Source organism: Notamacropus eugenii, chromosome 3, assembly GCF_028372415.1.
Source record: "Notamacropus eugenii isolate mMacEug1 chromosome 3, mMacEug1.pri_v2, whole genome shotgun sequence".
In the NCBI taxonomy this organism is placed as follows: domain Eukaryota; kingdom Metazoa; phylum Chordata; class Mammalia; order Diprotodontia; family Macropodidae; genus Notamacropus; species Notamacropus eugenii.
The window spans coordinates 20,634,030-20,654,254 of NC_092874.1; the positions used below are offsets into that span (position 1 = coordinate 20,634,030).

At 42.7% G+C, this 20,225-nt stretch overlaps 1 protein-coding gene across 2 annotated transcripts in view; it reads right to left on the reverse strand.

Annotated features, from left to right (window-relative positions):
* The window catches only part of SCRN1 (secernin 1), a 61,349-nt gene that overhangs the window by 32,881 nt on the left and 8,243 nt on the right, over positions 1-20,225 (reverse strand). The window contains exons 1-2 of one of the 2 annotated variants that reach the window (XM_072651043.1): positions 9,337-9,444; positions 7,673-7,832 (exon numbers count right to left, since the gene is read on the reverse strand). In XM_072651043.1, the coding sequence (XP_072507144.1) occupies positions 7,673-7,831 (159 nt within the window). In that variant the 5' untranslated portion in view covers position 7,832; positions 9,337-9,444. Of the gene's footprint in view, positions 1-7,672; positions 7,833-9,336; positions 9,445-20,225 lie in introns of those variants that run through there. The other variant, XM_072651042.1, reaches the window with a different exon arrangement.

Consider the following 20,225-nt stretch of genomic DNA (forward strand, 5'->3'; position numbering starts at 1 on the left):
ATCAACAAGCATTTACTAAGTGCCTACTATGTGCCAGGCATTAGGGGGGCACCTGGGATACAAAGATAAATAAGAAATTCCCCACCCTCTAGAAGCTTAAACTTTAGTATTTAAGAGTTAATTAATTGTTTCACTATTGGGTTTCAAACAACTCTCATTCAATAAGCACTTACGAGCCACCTACTATGAGCAATTTGACCCTGCTTAATGGTAGAGATATAAGGGAAAACAATACCCAGTCCCTACCCTCAGAAAGTTTACCCTCTAGGAGGAATGATAGGTAGGTAAAGTCCAAAACTTTATTCTTATTCCTTCATAGTGCCTAACACAAGACTAGGCACATAGTAGGTACTCAATATATATATTGATTTGTTGACAAAGACAAAACAAATCAAGAAAACCACAGATGCTGTAGAGCAGGTGTTCTTGAGCTTTTTCTGTCAGGACCTCTTCTGTCAATCAAGTCTGATGAAATCCATGGACTTCTCAGAACCATGTTTTTAAATACATAGAATTATCATGGAAACCAATTATAATGAAATATCCAAATATTTTTTTTTAAAACCACAAATGAGCTCATGGCCCCTAGGTCTAGAACCCTTCAGAAATTGTGATGTCAATGGGACGTGCTGTTCAGACCAAACAAAGGGGTGGAAAAAACACAGTGATCATGGACAGCTTTGTTTATAGCCTGTAAAAGTCTGGAGTTGCTCTTTTTAAAGCAGAGTTGGCTGGGAAAGTCTCTGCTGTGGATGGAGTCCAGCAAGGCTGGTGCTCTTGAAGAGGACATCACTGGTGAAGCCAGAAACAGATCCCTCCCTCCCAGGGGGAAAGGCCTCTTACTGACAATACATTTGACAGCCCTTTGCCATAAGAAGTCATGGAGGTGCTAAATGCCAGTTACCCAGTCTGTGCTGTGACCAAGGGAAGGAAAGTATGCGTTATGGATGGGAGAGTTAGCGAGGACTCGTAAAACCAGCCTTGGCAGAAACACAGAACTTCAGAGCTGGAAGGATTTCAGAGCCCCTGGAACCCAGCGGCCATCTGGATAAAGCCATGGATACCTTCTCATTGAGGTACTGATGAAACAGCCAAAGTGCAGAGGTGAGATGTGAAGGGTAGAGGATGGTTGGGCTGGACACAAACAGAAGCAGTCTTATAAACTTCAGAAAAAGATGCCAAGCAAGCATCACAGCCTTGGAGCTAGGAGGGACCCCACAGGCTGGCTGGAGCAGCCCCTTTGTTTTACCAAAAAGGAAAGTGAAGCCCAGGAAATGAGAAGACTTGCCTCTGGTCACAGAGGAAGTCAGTGAGAGTGGTGAGGTGGATTTTAAGCTCCTGGAGAGCAGGGACTGACTTTTATCTCTTTTTGTATCCCCAGCTTAACATAATGCCTGGCACTTAGTAGGTGCTGGGATCCAAGGGTTTTATCCAGATGGCCACTGAGCTCCAGGGGCTCTGAAATCCTTCCAGGTTCCGTGTTTCTGCCAAGGCTGATCTTATGAGTCCTCGCTAACTCTCCCATCCATTAAATGCTCCCTGAATTGAATTGAACGAAGGTCCTTGGCTACCATATCCAGTCTATTTTCAACTATGCCGTGCTGCCTTGTTAATACATTTACACATAAATATGTGTGTGTGCGTATACACATGTATTTTACATACACACACATACACATTTTCTCTATATATAAATTTATATTTATAGTTTATATGTAGTATATATAGAGAGTCATATATACTATAATGTTTATACCTTTGTGTGATATTTTACTTCTGATTTTGTAAGGACTTTTATTTTACTCTTCATTTTATTGGTGGTTAAGTTTATTATTTTTTAAAGTTAGTTAAATTATTTATCTAAAAACTCTTTAACATGTGACCAAGAGATCTCCCTCCCAGGTCACCATGCTGAGCCTCAGTGGCGTAATGAACTAAAAACATCCCTAATGGATTTGATTTCCTTTTAAACTTTTGTTTATTGTACAAACTCTTTACACCATCATTTGGCGTTGCCCACAAACCTTGCCCAGCCTGCCCAGTCTGTAGCTTCTGAACCATGAAGTCTTTCCTTGTTAACTCAGTTAACCCCAAAGCTCCTCAGTCACAAGGGAGTAAATAAGAAAGCAGACCAAAGAACACTTACAAAGAGCTGCCATAAAAATGAATAGTCCTTCCCTCAATGTTCCCCAGCATCTCCCCACACCGGTAAGTGCCAAGGGCAGGAGGGGAAGATGGGGTCAGGAGCCTTTTCAGACTCAGTGAAGAAACAGTGCAAACGGGAGGCTTGTCAGGGTCCCTGAGGAGAGCAGTGACCCCAGAGCATGTAGGACTAGGAGTGCTGAGGCCCCAGCTACAGGGTGCTGGCTCCTTGGAGGCTTCCAGGAGCCCGAGACCCTGCCACAAATTCTGTCTCAGGACTCTTTTGTACCTGCTGGTTTGGGCAACAAAGATGATATGTTGTATCCTTGGCACAGAGCACCCTGCTAGGAACGGGGTCTCAAAGCAAAACATCCTGGAAAGTGGAAACTTCAAGTGGGAGGAATTTCTGATCTTGAAAATGTTCTTTTTCAAATTTGTAATGAAAAAGAAATCTTTTTATTAGTGGTCAAGTTTATAATTTTTAAAAGTGGCTCAGAGGATAGAACGCCAGACCTGGAGTCAGGAAGATCTGAGTTCAAATGTGGCCTGAGACACCGTAACTGTGTGACTCTGGGCAAGTCACCCTGTTTGCCCCAGTTTCCTCATGTGGAAAATGAGCTGGAGAAGGAAATGGCAAAACACTCCAGTATCTGCCAAGAAATCCCCAAATGGGATCACCAAGAGCCAGACTCGACTGAGAATGACAGAACAACAAGAAATAACTAAAAATTCCCTTAACATGTAAACCGAGAAATCTGCCTCCCAGGTCACAGCACCAAGCCTTGAGATAATAAACTAGAAAACATTCCCAATGGAAACAAGGAAAGGTCTTCCTGAGAATCCTAGATTGCCTCATCTTTCCCAAGAGGGACACAAGCCCTCCATTTCAGCTTCTTTATGGTAGATCAGTCCCATAAAACTGCTCAAACTGTGCAGCTATCCCGTGATCACACCCATCCAGTCTCCAACAATGGGGTCAGGGAGGGCTTCTGGAGGCAGCAAGGACTCGGGATGCCAAAGGCCACACCCTAAGAATGTCTGGGCCATCTAAATGCTTCGAAGTGTAACTAGGCGTGGGTGCCCTCTCCCCCCACAGCAAGTTTTACTGGTTGTTATGCTTGGAAATGAAGGAATGGCCCAGTCTGTGCCTAGCAATAATACTTTCTAGCTCCAGAAGCCTTAGGTAAACTGGCTTTGAAATACCGAGATCACTAAGACAAGAGTGGTTTCTGGGCCTAAATTATCAGTCCCCCACTTTATTTTCCATGTACGGACATAATCACACCGTGAAACACCATGATAACTTGATATCTCCCTATAAAAAAAATCTTTAGAGAGATAATTCAGGATTGTTTTTGATAAATAATAGGAAAACTCTAAATTCTATGATGTGACCTTTGTAGGAAATGATGAGAGAAAGAGACTGGTGGCTCCAGAGTTGGAGGGGTTGGTCCATGTCCCTCAATTTACAAGCGGGGAAACTGAGGCCGGGGGAAATAAAACGGCCTGTCCAACTTTGCACAGGTGATAAGCAACAGAGGTGGGATTTGAACCCAAGTCATCTGACTCTAGGGCCAATATTCTTCCCTTTATATCCCACTAAAATCTTGGACCAGGAATCAAGAGAATCAGCTGAATGTGTGGGTGTGTGTTTTAAGTTCTTTTTTTATATACTCATATTTGAGACCATCGAAAGGAATTTTTAAATAATAAATGTAATTTTGAAAAATCACAAACCTAATAGCCAGCAATAAAATCAAATAATTAAGAAGTCCTCACAACATAAAGATTAAAACCACTCAGAAAACCCTGACCAACTATGTGACCTTGGATAAGTTACTTTTTGGGAGTCAATTTCTTCATCTCCAAAATGATGGACTGACTCGAGATTATGTATGAGTTTCCTTCCAGCACAGGAGCCCATGAACACCTGGAGAATGGTGAAGCAAAGCAGCCAGAAAACAGCTGAAGAATCAGATGGACAAAGGTCATGAAGCCCAGCAGAGGCCAGAAACACAAAAGGCAATTCTTCCAGAGGAAGTCCTTCATTATTCCACGGGCTCATGACAACCCTGGCCTCCCCCTTCCACATTCCAGCATCCAGTATTCCTGGGTACTGCCCAGTGAAAGGGGGAATGGAGACATCGGGACAATAGATTTGTTTAAATGAATGAAAAAACACTCGTTGTGTCATTCCTACTGTACTTGGACGGGTGAAGAAAATCCTGGCACTGCCAACGGGGCCGTTATGAAACAGTCTGAGAACCCGTCAAACTTCTTGGTCTGAGGAACAATGACAGGACACAAGGGGATGCTTTAGAAATGATGGCAGACTTGGAAAGAGAAGGAATCACCACTGAGCTTTTTGTCACCCTGGGCAAAGCCATGACAAGTTACACTGACACTCTGGGTCAGGTAGTTTTCTGTCCTGATCATACCAGAGCATTGGATACCAGGATGGGGGCTACATTCCAGGAAGGACACTGCTGGACAGCGTCCAGTTCATGCCATTTATAAGAATTGGTAGAAAATTGTTTTGAGTTTTGTTTTGGTTTGGTTTTTCTCATGGTTTCTCTCATTCATTTTAATTCTTCCATGCAACATGACTAAGGTGAAAATGTATTTAGTAACAATGTATGAGTAGACCCCATATAAGACTGCATGCCATCTCGGGGAGGGAGGTGGGAGGGAGGGAGAGAAAGTCGAAGATTTATGAAAGTGATTGTAGAAAGCTGAAAACAAATTAATTAATTAATTTGAAAAAAGAATTGATAGAAAGAACTGAGCGTGTTTAACCTGAAGAAGAAAAGATTTAAGGAAAGAAGCCCAGTAAGTGTCTTCCAGTCTCTGAAGGGTTATCCCATAGCTCTGGTCTGCCTGGCCTAATAGGGAAGACCTGGGAGCAATGGGTGGAAACTGCAAAGAGCCAACTTTAGCCCTGATATAGGAGTCATGCTAATAACTAGCACCACCCAAAAGTGGCCCGGGATGCCTTGGGTCCCCTTCCTTATTGGAGGTTATCAGGCAGAAGCTAGATGATTCCTCATTGGGTATATTATCAAGGGAAGTCCCAATCTATCCAACACTGACATTCTATGAATCTAGGCCGATTTATTGATGGGTTATCCAAGGTCATTCAGAACCACAGAGAAGACTGCAGAGTCTGGTATCTCCCCGCTTCTGCATAGAGAACTTGTTTTGTTTTATTTTCTCATTGGTGTTTTGAGATCACACAAGGCTGTGGACTGAGGAAAGGCTAAGCAGCTGAGAGAAGGGGGGCTACTGGACAAGCCCCCCGCAGAAATGTTTTTGGGCTGGGAGGCTGAGGAGGGATAATTATTCCTGGTACTGTTGAAGTGCTATCCAGCTCCTTGTGAAACTGATGAGAGACAAGGTGGTCAGTCATTCCAGTTGTAAGCAGCGATATCACAAGATGAAATGTTGACATCAACCATGTCTCTACCATAGGGAAGCTGCAGTTTACAGAATTTATGAATGGAAACCATTGTTAGAAGATTGGACCTGATGGTTTTGAGTCCATCAGGACAGGCTCTCCTTAAGGGAGACTCTAGAAATACTCATGGAAAAATGCTGACAAAAACAGTTGGGGTTTTTTTTTGAAGATTGGTACAACTATGTTCCCCAAATAATGCTTTGTCTACTATCATCTTGCTTTCTTCCTGATAATACAATAATATATTGCCCTGACTTCCTGACATGCAAGTTGGTCAGCCCCAGGGGGGCCACCTAAAGTCATAGCACAAGAATCCCACTCTCAGAAGGCACTTTGGAAAAAGCCCTCTCCTCCTGCAGGAGTACCTCCTTCCTATATATCTGTGTTCCTGAACGCAGAACTACCCATGCATGAGTTACACTCTCTGTTAGTGTGTAAGCCTGCGTTGTATGTGGGGCCCCCTTCTCTCTCTCCTCTTCCCCTCTTCCCCATTACTTGCAATAAATCTTGCTTTGACTGATTCTCATTGCTTTACATGGTATTCTCAGCACCTAAATTCACTGAGGATTTGTTTTCCCCCAATGTCTCTGGCTGGCCCAGGGCTTTTCCCTAGATATAAAGTGGATACCTGGACAAGGACTTAACTCATTGATAGACACCCCTCTACTGAGGGCACTGTAAGCCTGGTTGTAGAAAGCAAGAGTCAACAGGGTCCGCCCAGAAGGGACTCTCTTATGCCTCAGAGGTCCTTTCTAACCCCAAGGTTCTGGCCATAGAACCAACTGAAGACTTGAGATGAGGCTGGTAGACCAGAGCTCCAGCTGAAGCAGTCATCATTCAGACTCAACTAAGAAGGAATGCCAACTTCAGAAAAAGAAGGCGAGGGAGGCCAATGATGCCCTTCGCTCTTTTGCTTCTCCTGATGTGGAACAGACTTTTCAGGGGCTACTGCACAAACACAAAATCAAGAACAAAAAATAAGTATAACCTCTGGACCTTGGGGATTTGACCCAAAAGCCTTCGACTCTGCCTCTCACCAGAATGAAAACCTGGAGTTGGACGGAGTTCTTCCTAAAACTCAATCAAAATTTAAAAGAAACATTTAAAAAAGCTCTGTTATCCATCAGTTAGTCAATAAACATTCATTGAGTACTTACTATGTGCCAGGATAAGTCCTGGGGATACAAAGAAAGGTAAAAGACAGTCCCTGTCCTTAAGGAGCTTATAATCAAATCAAATGTTATTGAAGCACTTTCTCAAGTCACTGAACTTCAGGGAGGGAAGGAGATGCTGTGGAAGAAAGTACCCAGTTAGAGTTCAAGTCCCAACCCTGCCAAATGCCATCTGTATGACCTTAAGGAAGTCACAGCCTGTCTGGTTCTCCATTCATCACCTATAAAATGAGAGAATTGGACAAGATGACCGCCAAAGTCCCTTCTAGCTCTCTCTCTGTGCCTTACGGATGAGCCAGATTCCTCGGTGTGTGGGTGATGGGACACAGGCATTCCCACACCAAGCCCAGAATGACAAGACCTTGTTGTAATGCACTAGGTGCAGATGACAGCCTTGCCACACCCTTCTTCCTGCTGTGGCTCTGAGATTATTCCTCTGAAGCCCAGGAACGTCTTTCTGCTAAAATTTTCTCCCATTCCCTCTGGAGATAAAAACCCACTTGAATCAGGAGTGGATTTTTTTTCCAGCTCCAAAATTCAAACCAAACTCTCTCCTGATTCTCAGTCCCACATACTTTATTTAGGGAGATCTGTTTCTCCTGAAACTAATAACAGAAACTTTCCCCTAGATGCTGATGAAATTTGCACCTGAGGAATCAGGAAATCTGTTCACACTCCTCTTCAAGAGCATGGGAGTGATGGCTGTACTTATCGGCTACTACTTTTTAATACCCCAAGCCAGAGAAATAGCACCAAATAAAAGTCTGGGTGGCAGCTGGGCAAGCACTCATGCTTCTCAGAAAAATGTCACAATGGCATGAGCTAAGTCAGCCCAGAAAGAAGGGAAAAAGAAATACAAAAAGCCACAAACCACAAAAGAAGGCATGGATGCCATGTCACTCACCTCCACTTTGCTTTCAGGTTCGTGGTCAGCAGCTGCAATGTAGACAACCTCCTGGACTTCATCTCTGGGCCTCGCTGAGTTTTTCCCAAACACCACCAGCCCATCCTTGGCCCTTGGGGGAAAAGCCACAAAGCAGTAGCTGGGAGGAGCTACAGACATCCTGAAAAGAGAACGCCACACACCTGATGAAGCTGGGAGGAACACAGAACATGCCATCAGCATAGTATTTTTCCCTAGAGTATTTTATCCACTAAATAATATTAGTATTGAACTGTGTGCACTGTTGGTCATGAAGAAATCCTAGTTGGCAAACAAGAAGTAAAACTGTGGGATAATCAAGACTGGTCAGTTATAAGTGATGCCACTGAGTACTCCTTGGGGCTAAAAAAAGCCAAGTAGTGTATGAACAAGCATTTAATAGGCACCTGCTGTGTGTCAGGTACTGGGGATACAAAGACAAAAGTGAAATAGGTTCCTTCTAGGAGTTTGTATACTAACAGAATTGACAACAAGAATGAGTGGATAGATAGATAGACGTATGTTCAGATGACTAGATGTTAAATGGATGGATGGATGAATAGATAACTAGATAGATGTATTGATGGTTAGATAAATGTATAGATAGATAGATAGATAGATAGATAGATAGATAGATAGATAGATAGATAGATAGATAGATAGGTAGGTAGGTAGGTAGGTAGATAGATAGATAGATAGATAGATAGATAGATAGATAGATAGATAGATAGATAGATAGGTAGGTAGGTAGGTAGGTAGGTAGGTAGATAGATAGATAGATAGATAGATAGATAGATAGATAGATAGATAGATAGATAGATAGATAGATAGATCGATAGATGGATGGATGGATGGATGGATGGATGGATGGATGGATGGATGGATGGATGGATGGATGGATGGATGGATGGATGGATAGACAAATGCATATGTGGATAGATTGATGGATAGATAGATAGAAAGAAGCATATAAAGAATAAATACAAATAATTACAAAACAATTCAATACTACAAAGACAATGGACATCAGAAGCAGCTAAAAGTGCAATGGCAAAAGGGAAGGACGAAAAAGAAGCAATCTGTCATCTCCCAGGAAAAGAGGAACATTCCACTTGGTTGTGCCCCAAGCCCCACCCACAGGGTTGGCAGGGTTCCATGCTGCCATATGGCTGAAATTGAGGGAGCAAGGAAAGACGGGTGAGAAGTAGAAAAATTATCTTTTTTAATCTTGTTTCAGTTATGCAATAATGAAGTGCTCCCCATACTTAGGGTCGCGATCTAGACGTCTGCAAACATCCACCATGACTTATTGGTTCCTCCCTCTGTGTATTACTTTAATCTCAAGCTAATATCCGACAGTATAGGAAGTCTAGAACTTTAGAGATAATGGAGGGGAAACACCTTGTTTTACAGATGAGGAAAGAGAGCCAGAGATTTTAGGTGATCTGCTTCTTAAGTAGTTGTTGAACTAGAAAAAGAATCCAGGTCTTTGGATTCCAAATACAAATGTAGTGCTCACCACACTCCCTCCCACCAAAATCTTAGCAATTTAACATATTTCTATAAAGAGTCATAAATTAGAATTCTCTCATCTGGTGCAAAAGCATTTGGGGAGGGGGAGAAAGTTATGCAAAGGACAATCTAACCATGAATGCAGGGTCACACTGAGAGCAGAGAAGTCTTCCTTCCTCCCAGAAGGTCCAGTCTGCACCCTTGAAGGAACTGGGGTAGGGAGGGTGGAGGAGGTGGGTCCCAGGAGCAGGGTACCATGGCAACACCTATGGGGAGGGAGGGCAGTTAGGGATGGCCCTGAGTGGGATGAAAAAACAGGATCATCCCATGTTGTGTAGGTTAGTAGAGGATAGCATAGTAGGAGACGATGTGAAGCGCATGGGCACTGCCCTCCCAACTGCTCCAGAAAAGACGCACACACCCTCTAGATATCAGTGCTCTGAGACAAAGCTCCAATTGCCCCCATCCTAGTTCCAGCTCTGTTTCTTCTGTCCTCTAAGTTTCATGAAGCCGTTTCCTCACAACTCTAAGAAGTAGGTAGTACAAGTATTACTATTCCTTTATAAGTGAGTAAACTGATGATTAGAGAGATTGAGTAAATTAATGTTGCACCTACTGTTTCTTCTGTGTGGTTCTCAATAAATGCTGGCTGACTTGTAGCAGGGGTTCTTGCTCAGGTGGGACTGAGTGACTGCTTCAGTCCCTTCCAACTCAAAGACACTGCATGCTTGTCGCACAGGAAGCTGAGCAGGGGATCTTGATTGGCTGAAGAGGTATGGGATTGTTGAATGGACAGAAGAGCCCTGTAGGTGGTTGATTCTCAATTCTGAAGGGAAGGAGGGTGGGGAATGTTTTATGGGAAAACATGGCAGGCTCACTCTGGGTTGGGGAGAAGAAGGATATTCTAAAGCCAACCTTGAAAAAGAATGATTGGGGGCAAAGGACTTGGCCAGGAAATTTAAGGTGGTTTAGGATGGAGGAATAAGCTTGCAAGTCCAGGAGACTGTTTCTTTGATTAATATTCTTGATTATCTGAAAACCTGCAGACATCAAACCTTGATATCTGTTTCTCCTATAAATAAATTCTGAAGATTGTATTCATGTGATATGGAACACAGATGAGTAAATGAGCATTTATTAAGTAGTACTCTGTGTTGGTCATTGTGGTAATTATGAAGATAGAAAGATTTTAAGAGATAATTCCTGACCTTAAGGGATATTACATTCTCAAAGGAGAAGACATGGCATTTAGATAAACTGAACCAGGGAGGGGAGCTTTGTTCTGCAGGGACAGAAAGGGACAGAATCTGCAGAGATGATGAGATGAGATGGATAGGATGTGAAGCTAAAGTATGGTCTGGTGTCTAGAGTCAACCAGTAGACACAGACTGGAGGAGTGGAATAGTTTGTATAGTCACCAATAAACCAGACTGAACCCCAAGGGAAAGCTCCAAAGGTGAACACCAAGTTAGAGTTGGGATTTGAACCCTGATGATTCAACTTCATATCCAGCACTCTTTACCATGCTACCTCATGGGTTGCAATCTGTATTGGTAGATGGAGGTTCCCACACTGAGAGGCATCCTTATACCAACAAAATTAGACTGCTCTTTTGCTCTCTCTCCCCCCACTTCACACACACACAAACACACACACACACACACACACACACACACACACACGAGTTTTCTTCCCTGTTCCTACTTTTACTTCAGGTATACTTGGAAAAAAAATGACACATTATAGGTTACTTTTATCTATATATGTAATCAATATTTTATACTGCCCTGTCCTTGACAAGGTCAGATCAATAAAAATTCAGCCTTCCCCTCTTTGTCTCCCTAGAAGATGGTGACTCACCAGTTCTGCATCTAAGGCCAAGGATCAGCTCTAGAAAAGCTGCTAAGATTCCCATAAGCTCCTTGGCTGCTGCTGGTCATTCCATCAGGACTCCTGCTGCACAACCAAATGTTCTCAGTCCATTTTAATGCAGTGGTGAGTGTTGGCAACAGATGCCCAACAGTTTGTGAGGCTGAAGGAGCTCATTTTTCTGCTAAATTCTGTGACTAAGCAGGGACCAGATGATTGAAACCAGAACTATTTCTGGCTTGAACGGGCCCCTGCCTCCACATTTAGTGGTCAGTCATGGATTTGAACCCAGGTCCTCTGCTTCTAAAGTCATTGTTCCCTCCCCTATACCACAGAACTGCCCAGATAAAAGCCAAGGGAGAAATGAAGAAATTTCCCAGATTAAAATCAATTCCATTATTGCTGAAATCCTCTGCTGTTTGGGGCTCCAATGATACATCTGCACATCTGTCATCTCCCTTATAAACCAAAGTAAGAAAGAGATTAATTGTGGCAACTGGGAGGTATTTAGAACCATTCACGAAGGTTCTCTTATGAGACTGGATAATGAAACCAGCTCAGTCTGAGGCCTCTTACAAGTGATGGCACCAGGTCAGATAGGGGAGAGTGGAAAGTGAGGAAATTCACTTTTCCACTTCTGTGGAGAGCATTTGGATAGAGATAAAGACAATAGAAACAGAAGTGCGCATGTCATCAAAGTATGCTACAGACCACCAGGACAGAAAGAAGAAATAAATGAAGAGTGCAGGAAATCGATCACAAGCCTGGCATACATCATAGAATTTTTGTCACCTTATTGGCAACATAAAGTTTTAGAGAGTTGTCTGAGCCACTGAAATATTAAATTACTTTCCCAGGACCACACAACCAGTAGGTGTCATAACCAGAACCTGAACAAACTAAGCTCCTGCTCACCCATGCTAGAAATCCCACAGTCATATTTGAACCCTTTGTCCACTCTCACTAAAGACTGAATCTCTCTCTCCCTCTCTCTCTCTCTCTCTCTCTCCATGGGCTACTCATAAATTCCCTCAGTGATTGACACAGGAACATGTTCTGTTTCTGACCTGAGCCAGCTCATCCCTCCTTGGGTACACAGGTGGCTCCCATTCCCAAGAGCTCACCACAGTGATTCTATACTTACTATGGATGATCAACTAGCAGAATCTGCTGTAGGTCATAACCTCTGACCTCAAGAGTTCCAGTAGCCTCAGCCTCCCCAGCATCAGGAATTACAAACACGATGCCCAACCTCCCCAAGTTTTGGAAGGGCAAATTTCAAATATTCAGAGGAATGATAGCTAGAATCTGATGGGCTAAAAATGTATAAGAAAATTCAATCCAACAGGGATTTGAATCTCTTAAGCATGAAATTCTGAAGGCACACAAAAAACTCCAATTTTGATAAGAAAAAAAGAGGGAATTGCATAAAAAAGATTGATGTGGATGCACCAAGAATTCATGAACCAAATTAGACTTTTCAAAAATAATGTAAAGAAGACATAAGTAAGAGCACACAATGGAAGACAAAAACAAAAACATTGCGTGGCCTTATAAAAATGTGTCAGGAATGCTAAATTTTAGAAGGATCTGAGGCTGAGGAGGAAAACCAGTCAACAAAAGGGCTTTTCTAAAGCTCTGTTGGAAGATCAAAGAAGGGCAAAGACCTTTGCTTGGAATGGATGGGATGATGACTGACTGACAACAGAGAAGGCCAAGCTGCTCAATTGCTACTTTGCCTCCACCGTCTCTGCCAAGAAAACGTGATCTTTGACCCAGAAATGAGACAACAAAAACAACCGAAGAGAGATGATACTATTTTTCAAGACCAATTTTCCCAGTTTTTGTTGATGGGCCATTATCCTCTTAACCCAGATTTTCAAGCCTATCCTGGAGCGCTCTGTGCCTCCTCCCCCTTCCTCCCTCACTCCCACCTCCAGTCAGGTACCCCTGGTGGCCATATCTCCCCTTTCTGTCTTCTGCTCACCGGTAAAGCCTCTTTAACCTCTTGTCTAGATTAGTGTAACAGCCATCTAAACGTGCTCCCCATTCCCAGGCTCTCCCCTTTCCAATTCATCCATCCTGTCAGACAACATTCATTGCCTTTGAGAATAGCAATTAAATTCCCCTGATCACAATACTACAATGGCACCCCATTATCTATAGGCTAAAATACAACCCCCTGAACCTGACATTTAATGGTCTCTTCCATCTGGCTCCAGCCTACCTTTCCAGCCTTATTTCACACTCTCTCTCCCTCCAGTCATAAATTATATGATAACGAAGCTGGATTGCTAGTGTTTTCTGATCTCATTCTGAACTCTCCTGTCTCCATACAATGGCACAAGGCATGCCCCATATCAAAAATACACTCCTTCCTCATCTCTACTTGTTGATAGCCTTGTCTTCCTTTGGAAACCATCTCAGATACTTCCTCCTACCTGAAACCTCCCCATATTGAAAGTGAGCTATCCTTCCTCAAACTGTGCTAGAGACATGTATGTGGATCATAACTCCACCCCTGGCTCAGTGAACCTTGTATCATACTTGGGAGCATGTCATATGTAAAAGTTAGCCTGTAAGTTCCCTGAGGGCAGAAACATTTTCTTCCTCATATCCCAAGTGAGTCCAAAGAGGGACAATATACTATAGCCTCATTTTTCCTTATCAACTCAAATATTCACCACTCCTCTAATAATTTATCAAAAGGGGAAAGCCCAGGCATCCAAGCTGGCTGGAGCAGAAAGAGAAATGGTGGCTACAGTGCAGGCCTGTGCACATTGGACACTGTGGGTGTTACTAGTTAACATAGGTGGATCCCTCTTGGTTTCCCACCTGAGACAAGGAACTAGTTTGCAAAGAGCTAAAAGGAAGGACTACCATGAAGGCAACAGCAACGTGCATGGAGGCTGGAGGTATAAGCAGACTTCAATAGAGAAAAAAATTAGAAATACAAAGAATGGTAGTAATGGGGGTCATTGAAGAAATGTCTGATCAGAAGAGATGTTTGCTCATATGTCAGGGAGAAGGGACAACTTTCCTGATGTCAGGAGAAAGCCTCCCCTCACCAGGCCGTCCCCCAGGTGGTGAGACTCCAGGGGCATGAACAGGAGTCACACAAGATGGGAAGGTGTGGATGGGCTGCCATTTGCATCTTTGAAGAGAAGCAGCACAACAGTGAAATCACAATCTATTAGAGCTATATGTAATTACTTCTCAGTATATACCTAGACCTTAAAGGGGAGGGGGCAATGTTTGAACTCAAGATCTGTCATCATTGTATCATGAGGATCTCTGAAGTCATCATCTCCACATCTCTATGTCTGTCCGAGGGCATCATGGTTCCCATAATGGCCAAGCAGCACACCTGGAAAGCAGTTTCAGCCTTCATTACAGCAGTGCACTGGGTCTCTAATCCTGTTCATTCTCCCTCTCAGATTCATCCTGTCCTCTCCACTCCCAACAACGTGTGAGTAAATGCTCTGAAGGGGGGTAGCTATTTTTGAACAGTAACCTCTCATGGAGGTTGCAGTTTTCTGAGTTCAGATAGGTGTGGGGACACTGTTAAGCATTTTCTGATATGTTACCAACTTCAATGAGTGTTGTTGGAAAAGGCCAATGGGGTCCTCTACATCCATGGGGTATCATTATAAAGGAATAAAAGAAGAAGCCTGTGATTGAGCAGGTGTGGACGGCCTTCTGGGTCAGCTGTAGGTCAAAGCAGAACTGGGGTAAAGAGAAGTATGAAAATCTTATGGCGACTCCTTCTCTGGTGGCAAAGAACAAGAAACATCAGCTAGGGAATGGCTGATTAAATAATGGTGTATGAAGGTCATGGAATGCTGTCTTACTGTAAGAAATGATGAAGGAGGTTGGTTTACAAGAAACCTCTTTGTGAACTGATACCACGGGAAGTGAACAGAAGCAGGAGGACAATTTATGCGCTAACGGCAACACTATAAAGACAACAGCCTTAAGAACACTGACGAATGCAATAATCAAACACAGTTCCAGAGGACCAGCGCTGAAGCTGGCTACTCCCCTCCTGACAGAGGTGACAAACTCAAGATGAAAGAGGAGACAAACATTTTTGGGCATGGACAATGTGAGAATTTTTTCTGTTGTTCAACTCTGCTTGATTATTAACTAGATTTTACTTTTATTTTTCCTCTTCAATGGTGTAGGAGAGATAGCTGAAAGAAAAAATAAATTCTTGTTAATTAAAGGAAAAATAAAGAGAAGAAAGGAATGAGGCCCAGTGGCATAAAAGCCAATTTTTATTTTAAAAATGAATTTTTCCATTGATACTACTATGACCCTAACTCAGGTCTTCATCACCCAAAGCTTGGAGTGTGGTCCATGCTGATCTCTCTCTGCCTCTGGTTTCTTCTCTTTCCATCGCATTTTTCATAAAGCTGTCCTAACTATCTGAAGGCACAGACCTGTCCAAATCATTCCCCTGCTCTAAAATCCTCAGTGACTTCCCACTTTCTCTAGTATAAAATATAAACTCTGTGATCAGCTATCAAGGCTCACCATGCCCTGAATCCAGCTTCCCTTTTCAGACTTTTCACACCATAGTGATGGACTTGGGAATGAGAAAAATCCTTGTCAAAATTCTGCCTCAGACCCTTCACTAGATGTGTGACCCCAGACAAGTCACTTAACCTCCCCCACCAGCTTCCTCATCTGGAAAATGAGGCTAATAATGTATCAAGAATCAAAGTCACAAACCTTCAGGGACTCCCCAAAAACTACATTATCATTCTTATTGTTCCCTTTCATGCATTTTACACTTGAGCTAATCTGCAAAGCTCATTCTTTCATGATTTCATCCATCCTTCTCTCTCCATCCATTCACTTGGGCCATCCCGGTCACACCTAACATGCACTCCCTCCTCCATCTTTGTCGTCGAAATCTGTCTCTTCCTTTAAGGCCAACTCAGGGGCTATGTCTTCCACAAAACCTTGCCTGGGAATGTGTTTCTGTCCTCTTGGTTCCTCCTTGGGCCTATTGTACTCAGCTTTGGATTACATTTATTTCCATATACATTGTGTCTCCCAAGAGAAATAAAGTTCTATGAGGATAGAGGCTGTTTCATGGTTGTATCTGTACCCCCAGAGATCAATACAATGTCCTGACTACAATAAGAAGTCAGCAAGCTTTATTAATCACCTACTATGTGCCAGGCATTTAATAAAGGCTTAATGAATGGAATTATAAACCTTATTTTATGTAACAAAAATAGATAACATAAAATATATTGGTCAAAAAGCCACATGAATGGACAAAGTGAACCAGTCATGATGGCACAAAGGGATAGCAGAAAACTGGTGCAATTAGAGCTCTGGAACCCACTTGATGCCAACAGACATGAAGGAAGATCTTCATCATGCTGGGTGGATCCTCTATGTGGAATCTCTAGGCAGGATAGCATGGTGAAAGGAGTAATCCTCCAAGTCCGAGGATCTGGGTAGAAATGCTGGCTTTGCTGCTTGCTACCTTGGACAAGTCACTTAGAAACTTGAGGGGCCACAATTTCCCCAAGTGTAAAAAGAGGAGGGTTAGACTAGATGGCCCCTAATTCTACATCTATAATGCTCCCAATGATCATAAGGCATGACCAAGAGTCACCCAAGATGAGGAGGCAGAGACAGATTAGAGTTTGCAGGATTACCAGGAGTACCCCATGGAGACACATTCACAGACCGTCATTTGCTCACACTCAAGAGTATTTGCAATAAAATATGTTCTAATGTATAAAGAACATTATCCGTGCATCATTTACTTTCTCTATAATTCCTTCTGGTCTGATTATCCAGCCACACAAAGCTATTACTAGTATGGGGAGAATGGGGCTTTGCCTTAGAGAACCTTGTTTCTAAACACCAATGTGGATTCTTTCCAGATCACAAAATCACACTGATAGCTTAGACCCATAGAGGATCAGCAGGGTGGGCACACTGGCATGGAGCAGTTAAACTAACAATCATGGTATCACTAATAATTAGAGAAATGTAAATGAAAGCAATTCTGAAATTCCACCTTACACCCATCATGGCAGCCAAAAGGACAAAAATGGAAAACTACAACCATGAATTCAATTCTACAAACAGAATATAAGCTCCTCAAGGGAAAGGTCTGTTTCATTTTTGGTTTTATATACCCAGCAGTTAGCACGGTGCCTAGCACCCAGTAGGCGCTTAATAAATGCTTACTGATTCACCGATTAAACACTACTTTGGTCAAAAAAGACAATGGTTCCTGCCCTCAAGGAACTTTACAACCCGGACACCGATAGGCAGATACAAAATAATTTCAAGGGCTGTTGAGTTCTAAGGATTGAAAGGATGGGAAGGGGGAACAGAAAAGATCTCAAGTATGATATGACACCTGAATTGTAGCTTTGAAGACAGAAATTCTAAGAGATGGAAGTCAGAAAAAAAGTGCATTCCAGGCATGGGGAGGATGAAAATGTCAATAAGAAAACATCTATTTGTTTTAATGCCCTTGATATTTATGGAGCCAATCACCATGGGACCTAGGCTTTCATTATTTTTAAAGGTTACATGCAATTAGAAGGAAGGGAGAAAATACTGAAAGACAGATGGGCTAGTGGGGAGTCAGGGTGAAGGCTACTCATCTCAGCATCACAGAGATGATACCTTTTAGAAGAGTTAGAGAAATACATCGTCAACTTGCATGGAAGAATTATGGTTCTCTCTCTTCTGCCACAAATAAATACTGTAGCCAATGGCAGTTATTAGCACGATTACAGAACAAATATATCTTGTCTTCTTACACGCTTCTCTGGTTGTGAGCCAGGATTCTAATGGAACCAGGGAGGTCTGAGTTAAGCCGCCCACTTCCTCCTGACCACCAAGAGCTGTTGTGAGGTGGGAAGCAGAGCCCCAGCAGACGCTGGTCAATTGATCTGGGATCTAACAGTGGGTGATTTGGAAGAGAAGAAGGTAGGGAGCTGTTTTAGGACTTTAGTAAAGAGGCTTCTGAGACTCCAGGGAACTTCCTCGTCTGTTGCTTCTTAATCTCTTTGCCCCAGACTTTTTATCTGCTTTATACCTTCATGGAATGCTATTGTTTTTAACCTCCTTGGGGATTACTTCTCACTGGGGTTGTTGAATTGTTTTTCTGAACCTACGGGCTCTGAAGGACCCCTTGCACCAGACCAGAACTGAGGCAGCTCCTTCCCAACAATCTGTGATTTGGATGCACTCACTGCTCTTTACATGCTACAAACCATCTCCTGTCCCCATGCTTCTGCAATGGCTCTGCCCCATACCTGGAATCTACTGCCTTCTCATTTCTACCCCTTGGAATTCCTGATTTTCTTCCAACCCTACCTTCTATGTGACACATGAAAAGGGGCTAGTGCTCCCTCCCCCAAACTCCTTTGTCTTCATGCTGTATATATTCTAGATATCCTTTTGGGTGCATATGACATATTTTTCATTTGAATTTAAGTTTCTTGAGGACAAAGGGCTGATTTATTTTTGTCTTTGGATCCCTGGCTTCTAACGTAAGACCTTGAATATAATAAGTGCTTCAAAAATAACATACTGGTTAATTGTGTCCTTTACAATGACATGTCAAGAGTTCTGCAGGATCATTGTTTTTGTTGCAGTATCTTCTTAATTTTTAAAAGTTTAAGTGATAGCTTTCATTTATTACTTCACAGACTTTTCCCAGTATCCCCTTCTCCATAGAACCTTCCCTCATCAAAAAGAAAATCTATTCAGCAGAAGCATAAGTAGGATGGGACAATGGGTGCTTTGACCCAGCATGCTGTAATTTAGAGGATGATGGCAGCACCTGTATTCCTTTACTAGATAAAAACCACTAAGCCTAATGCCTGGGTAGTAAAAATGAGTTAAAATAAGTAGTTGCCTCTGAGGCCATATAGCCCAGGAGAATAGTGCTTCCTCTCCTCACTTCTCCCTCAGAATCTGTGGCCTCTATACAGCACAGCCCCACAGTTGGGCTCTGAATCAACCTTCAGTCAGAACATTAAGGTGGTTTCCCAAGAAGACCAGGGTCTCCTGAACCAGGCTCTACATCCCAAATGTAAAGTCTCTCTATGAGACAGGTAAGGGAAACAACATTAGATTTAGAATTAAAGGACCCTAGTTTGAATCCAGATTCAGCTACTAATGACCTGTTTAGCACATCACTGAACCTCTAGTCAGCAAACTGAGGAGATGGAAATAAATGACCTCTGAATCCACCCGATTCTAAGTCTAAAGTTCTATGAGGTCTTCCTCATCCCCCTTAAACAGTTTATCTGAGGATACCTTTCATCTTCCTCATCCCAGGACTCTCTGTGTTGCTCCTCAAGGATGCCAGAATTACTACTCACTACCAGACAGCATGAATTCTTCTGAAGGTGTAGGCAACACCATGCATCTACATTCCCCAACTCCTTCCCCTCCATGTCCGTTCTCCAGAACTTTATGAAGCTAGTCAATACATTTAACCTAAGTTCTATGCTGAGTCTTTTCATCAAATCAACCCTGAATTTCCATTGAGTCCTATCGACACTCATGGCTAGTTATAGGGGAAAGATGTGAATTGTGTCCTAATGAAGTCCAGCCATAAGGAGTTTAATGCCTCAATAGTCACTCTCTAGGCTGCTGAAAGGAGACTAAAGTTAACCCCTTTGGGGGGTTGAAATGCTGGTCATATGTAACTAGGAAACAGCTCCTAGAATGTCTAGACAAGGAGGGAGGAAGCTAGGTCAGAAAAAAAGGTCTTTGTCTTCAAGTTCAGGCAATGTTTACAGAACTGAAGGCATGCTCCCTCAATCACTGGGGGCTATGAATGGCCTCTCTCCCACAGAATACCCTGCATCTCTCTCAGTGAAGCTTCTAGAAACGTTCCTCATTAGTCAACATCCACTCTATTAAGGAAAAGATTTAGTCCAAGGCAGCATGAAAATGTCTATCCCAGTGAGATTTTAGAATTATTAATTAGCTCTTGGTATCCTGGCGTGAACTGCTTTCTTCTAACAAAAGTAAATGAAACAATTATCCAGACTGATTCCCTATTCCTTTCCCACCCACCCCCTAAATACCACCCAAAAAATTACTGTATTGATTCACTTGAAAGAATTATTGGCATTCTGCTGGACTATAAATG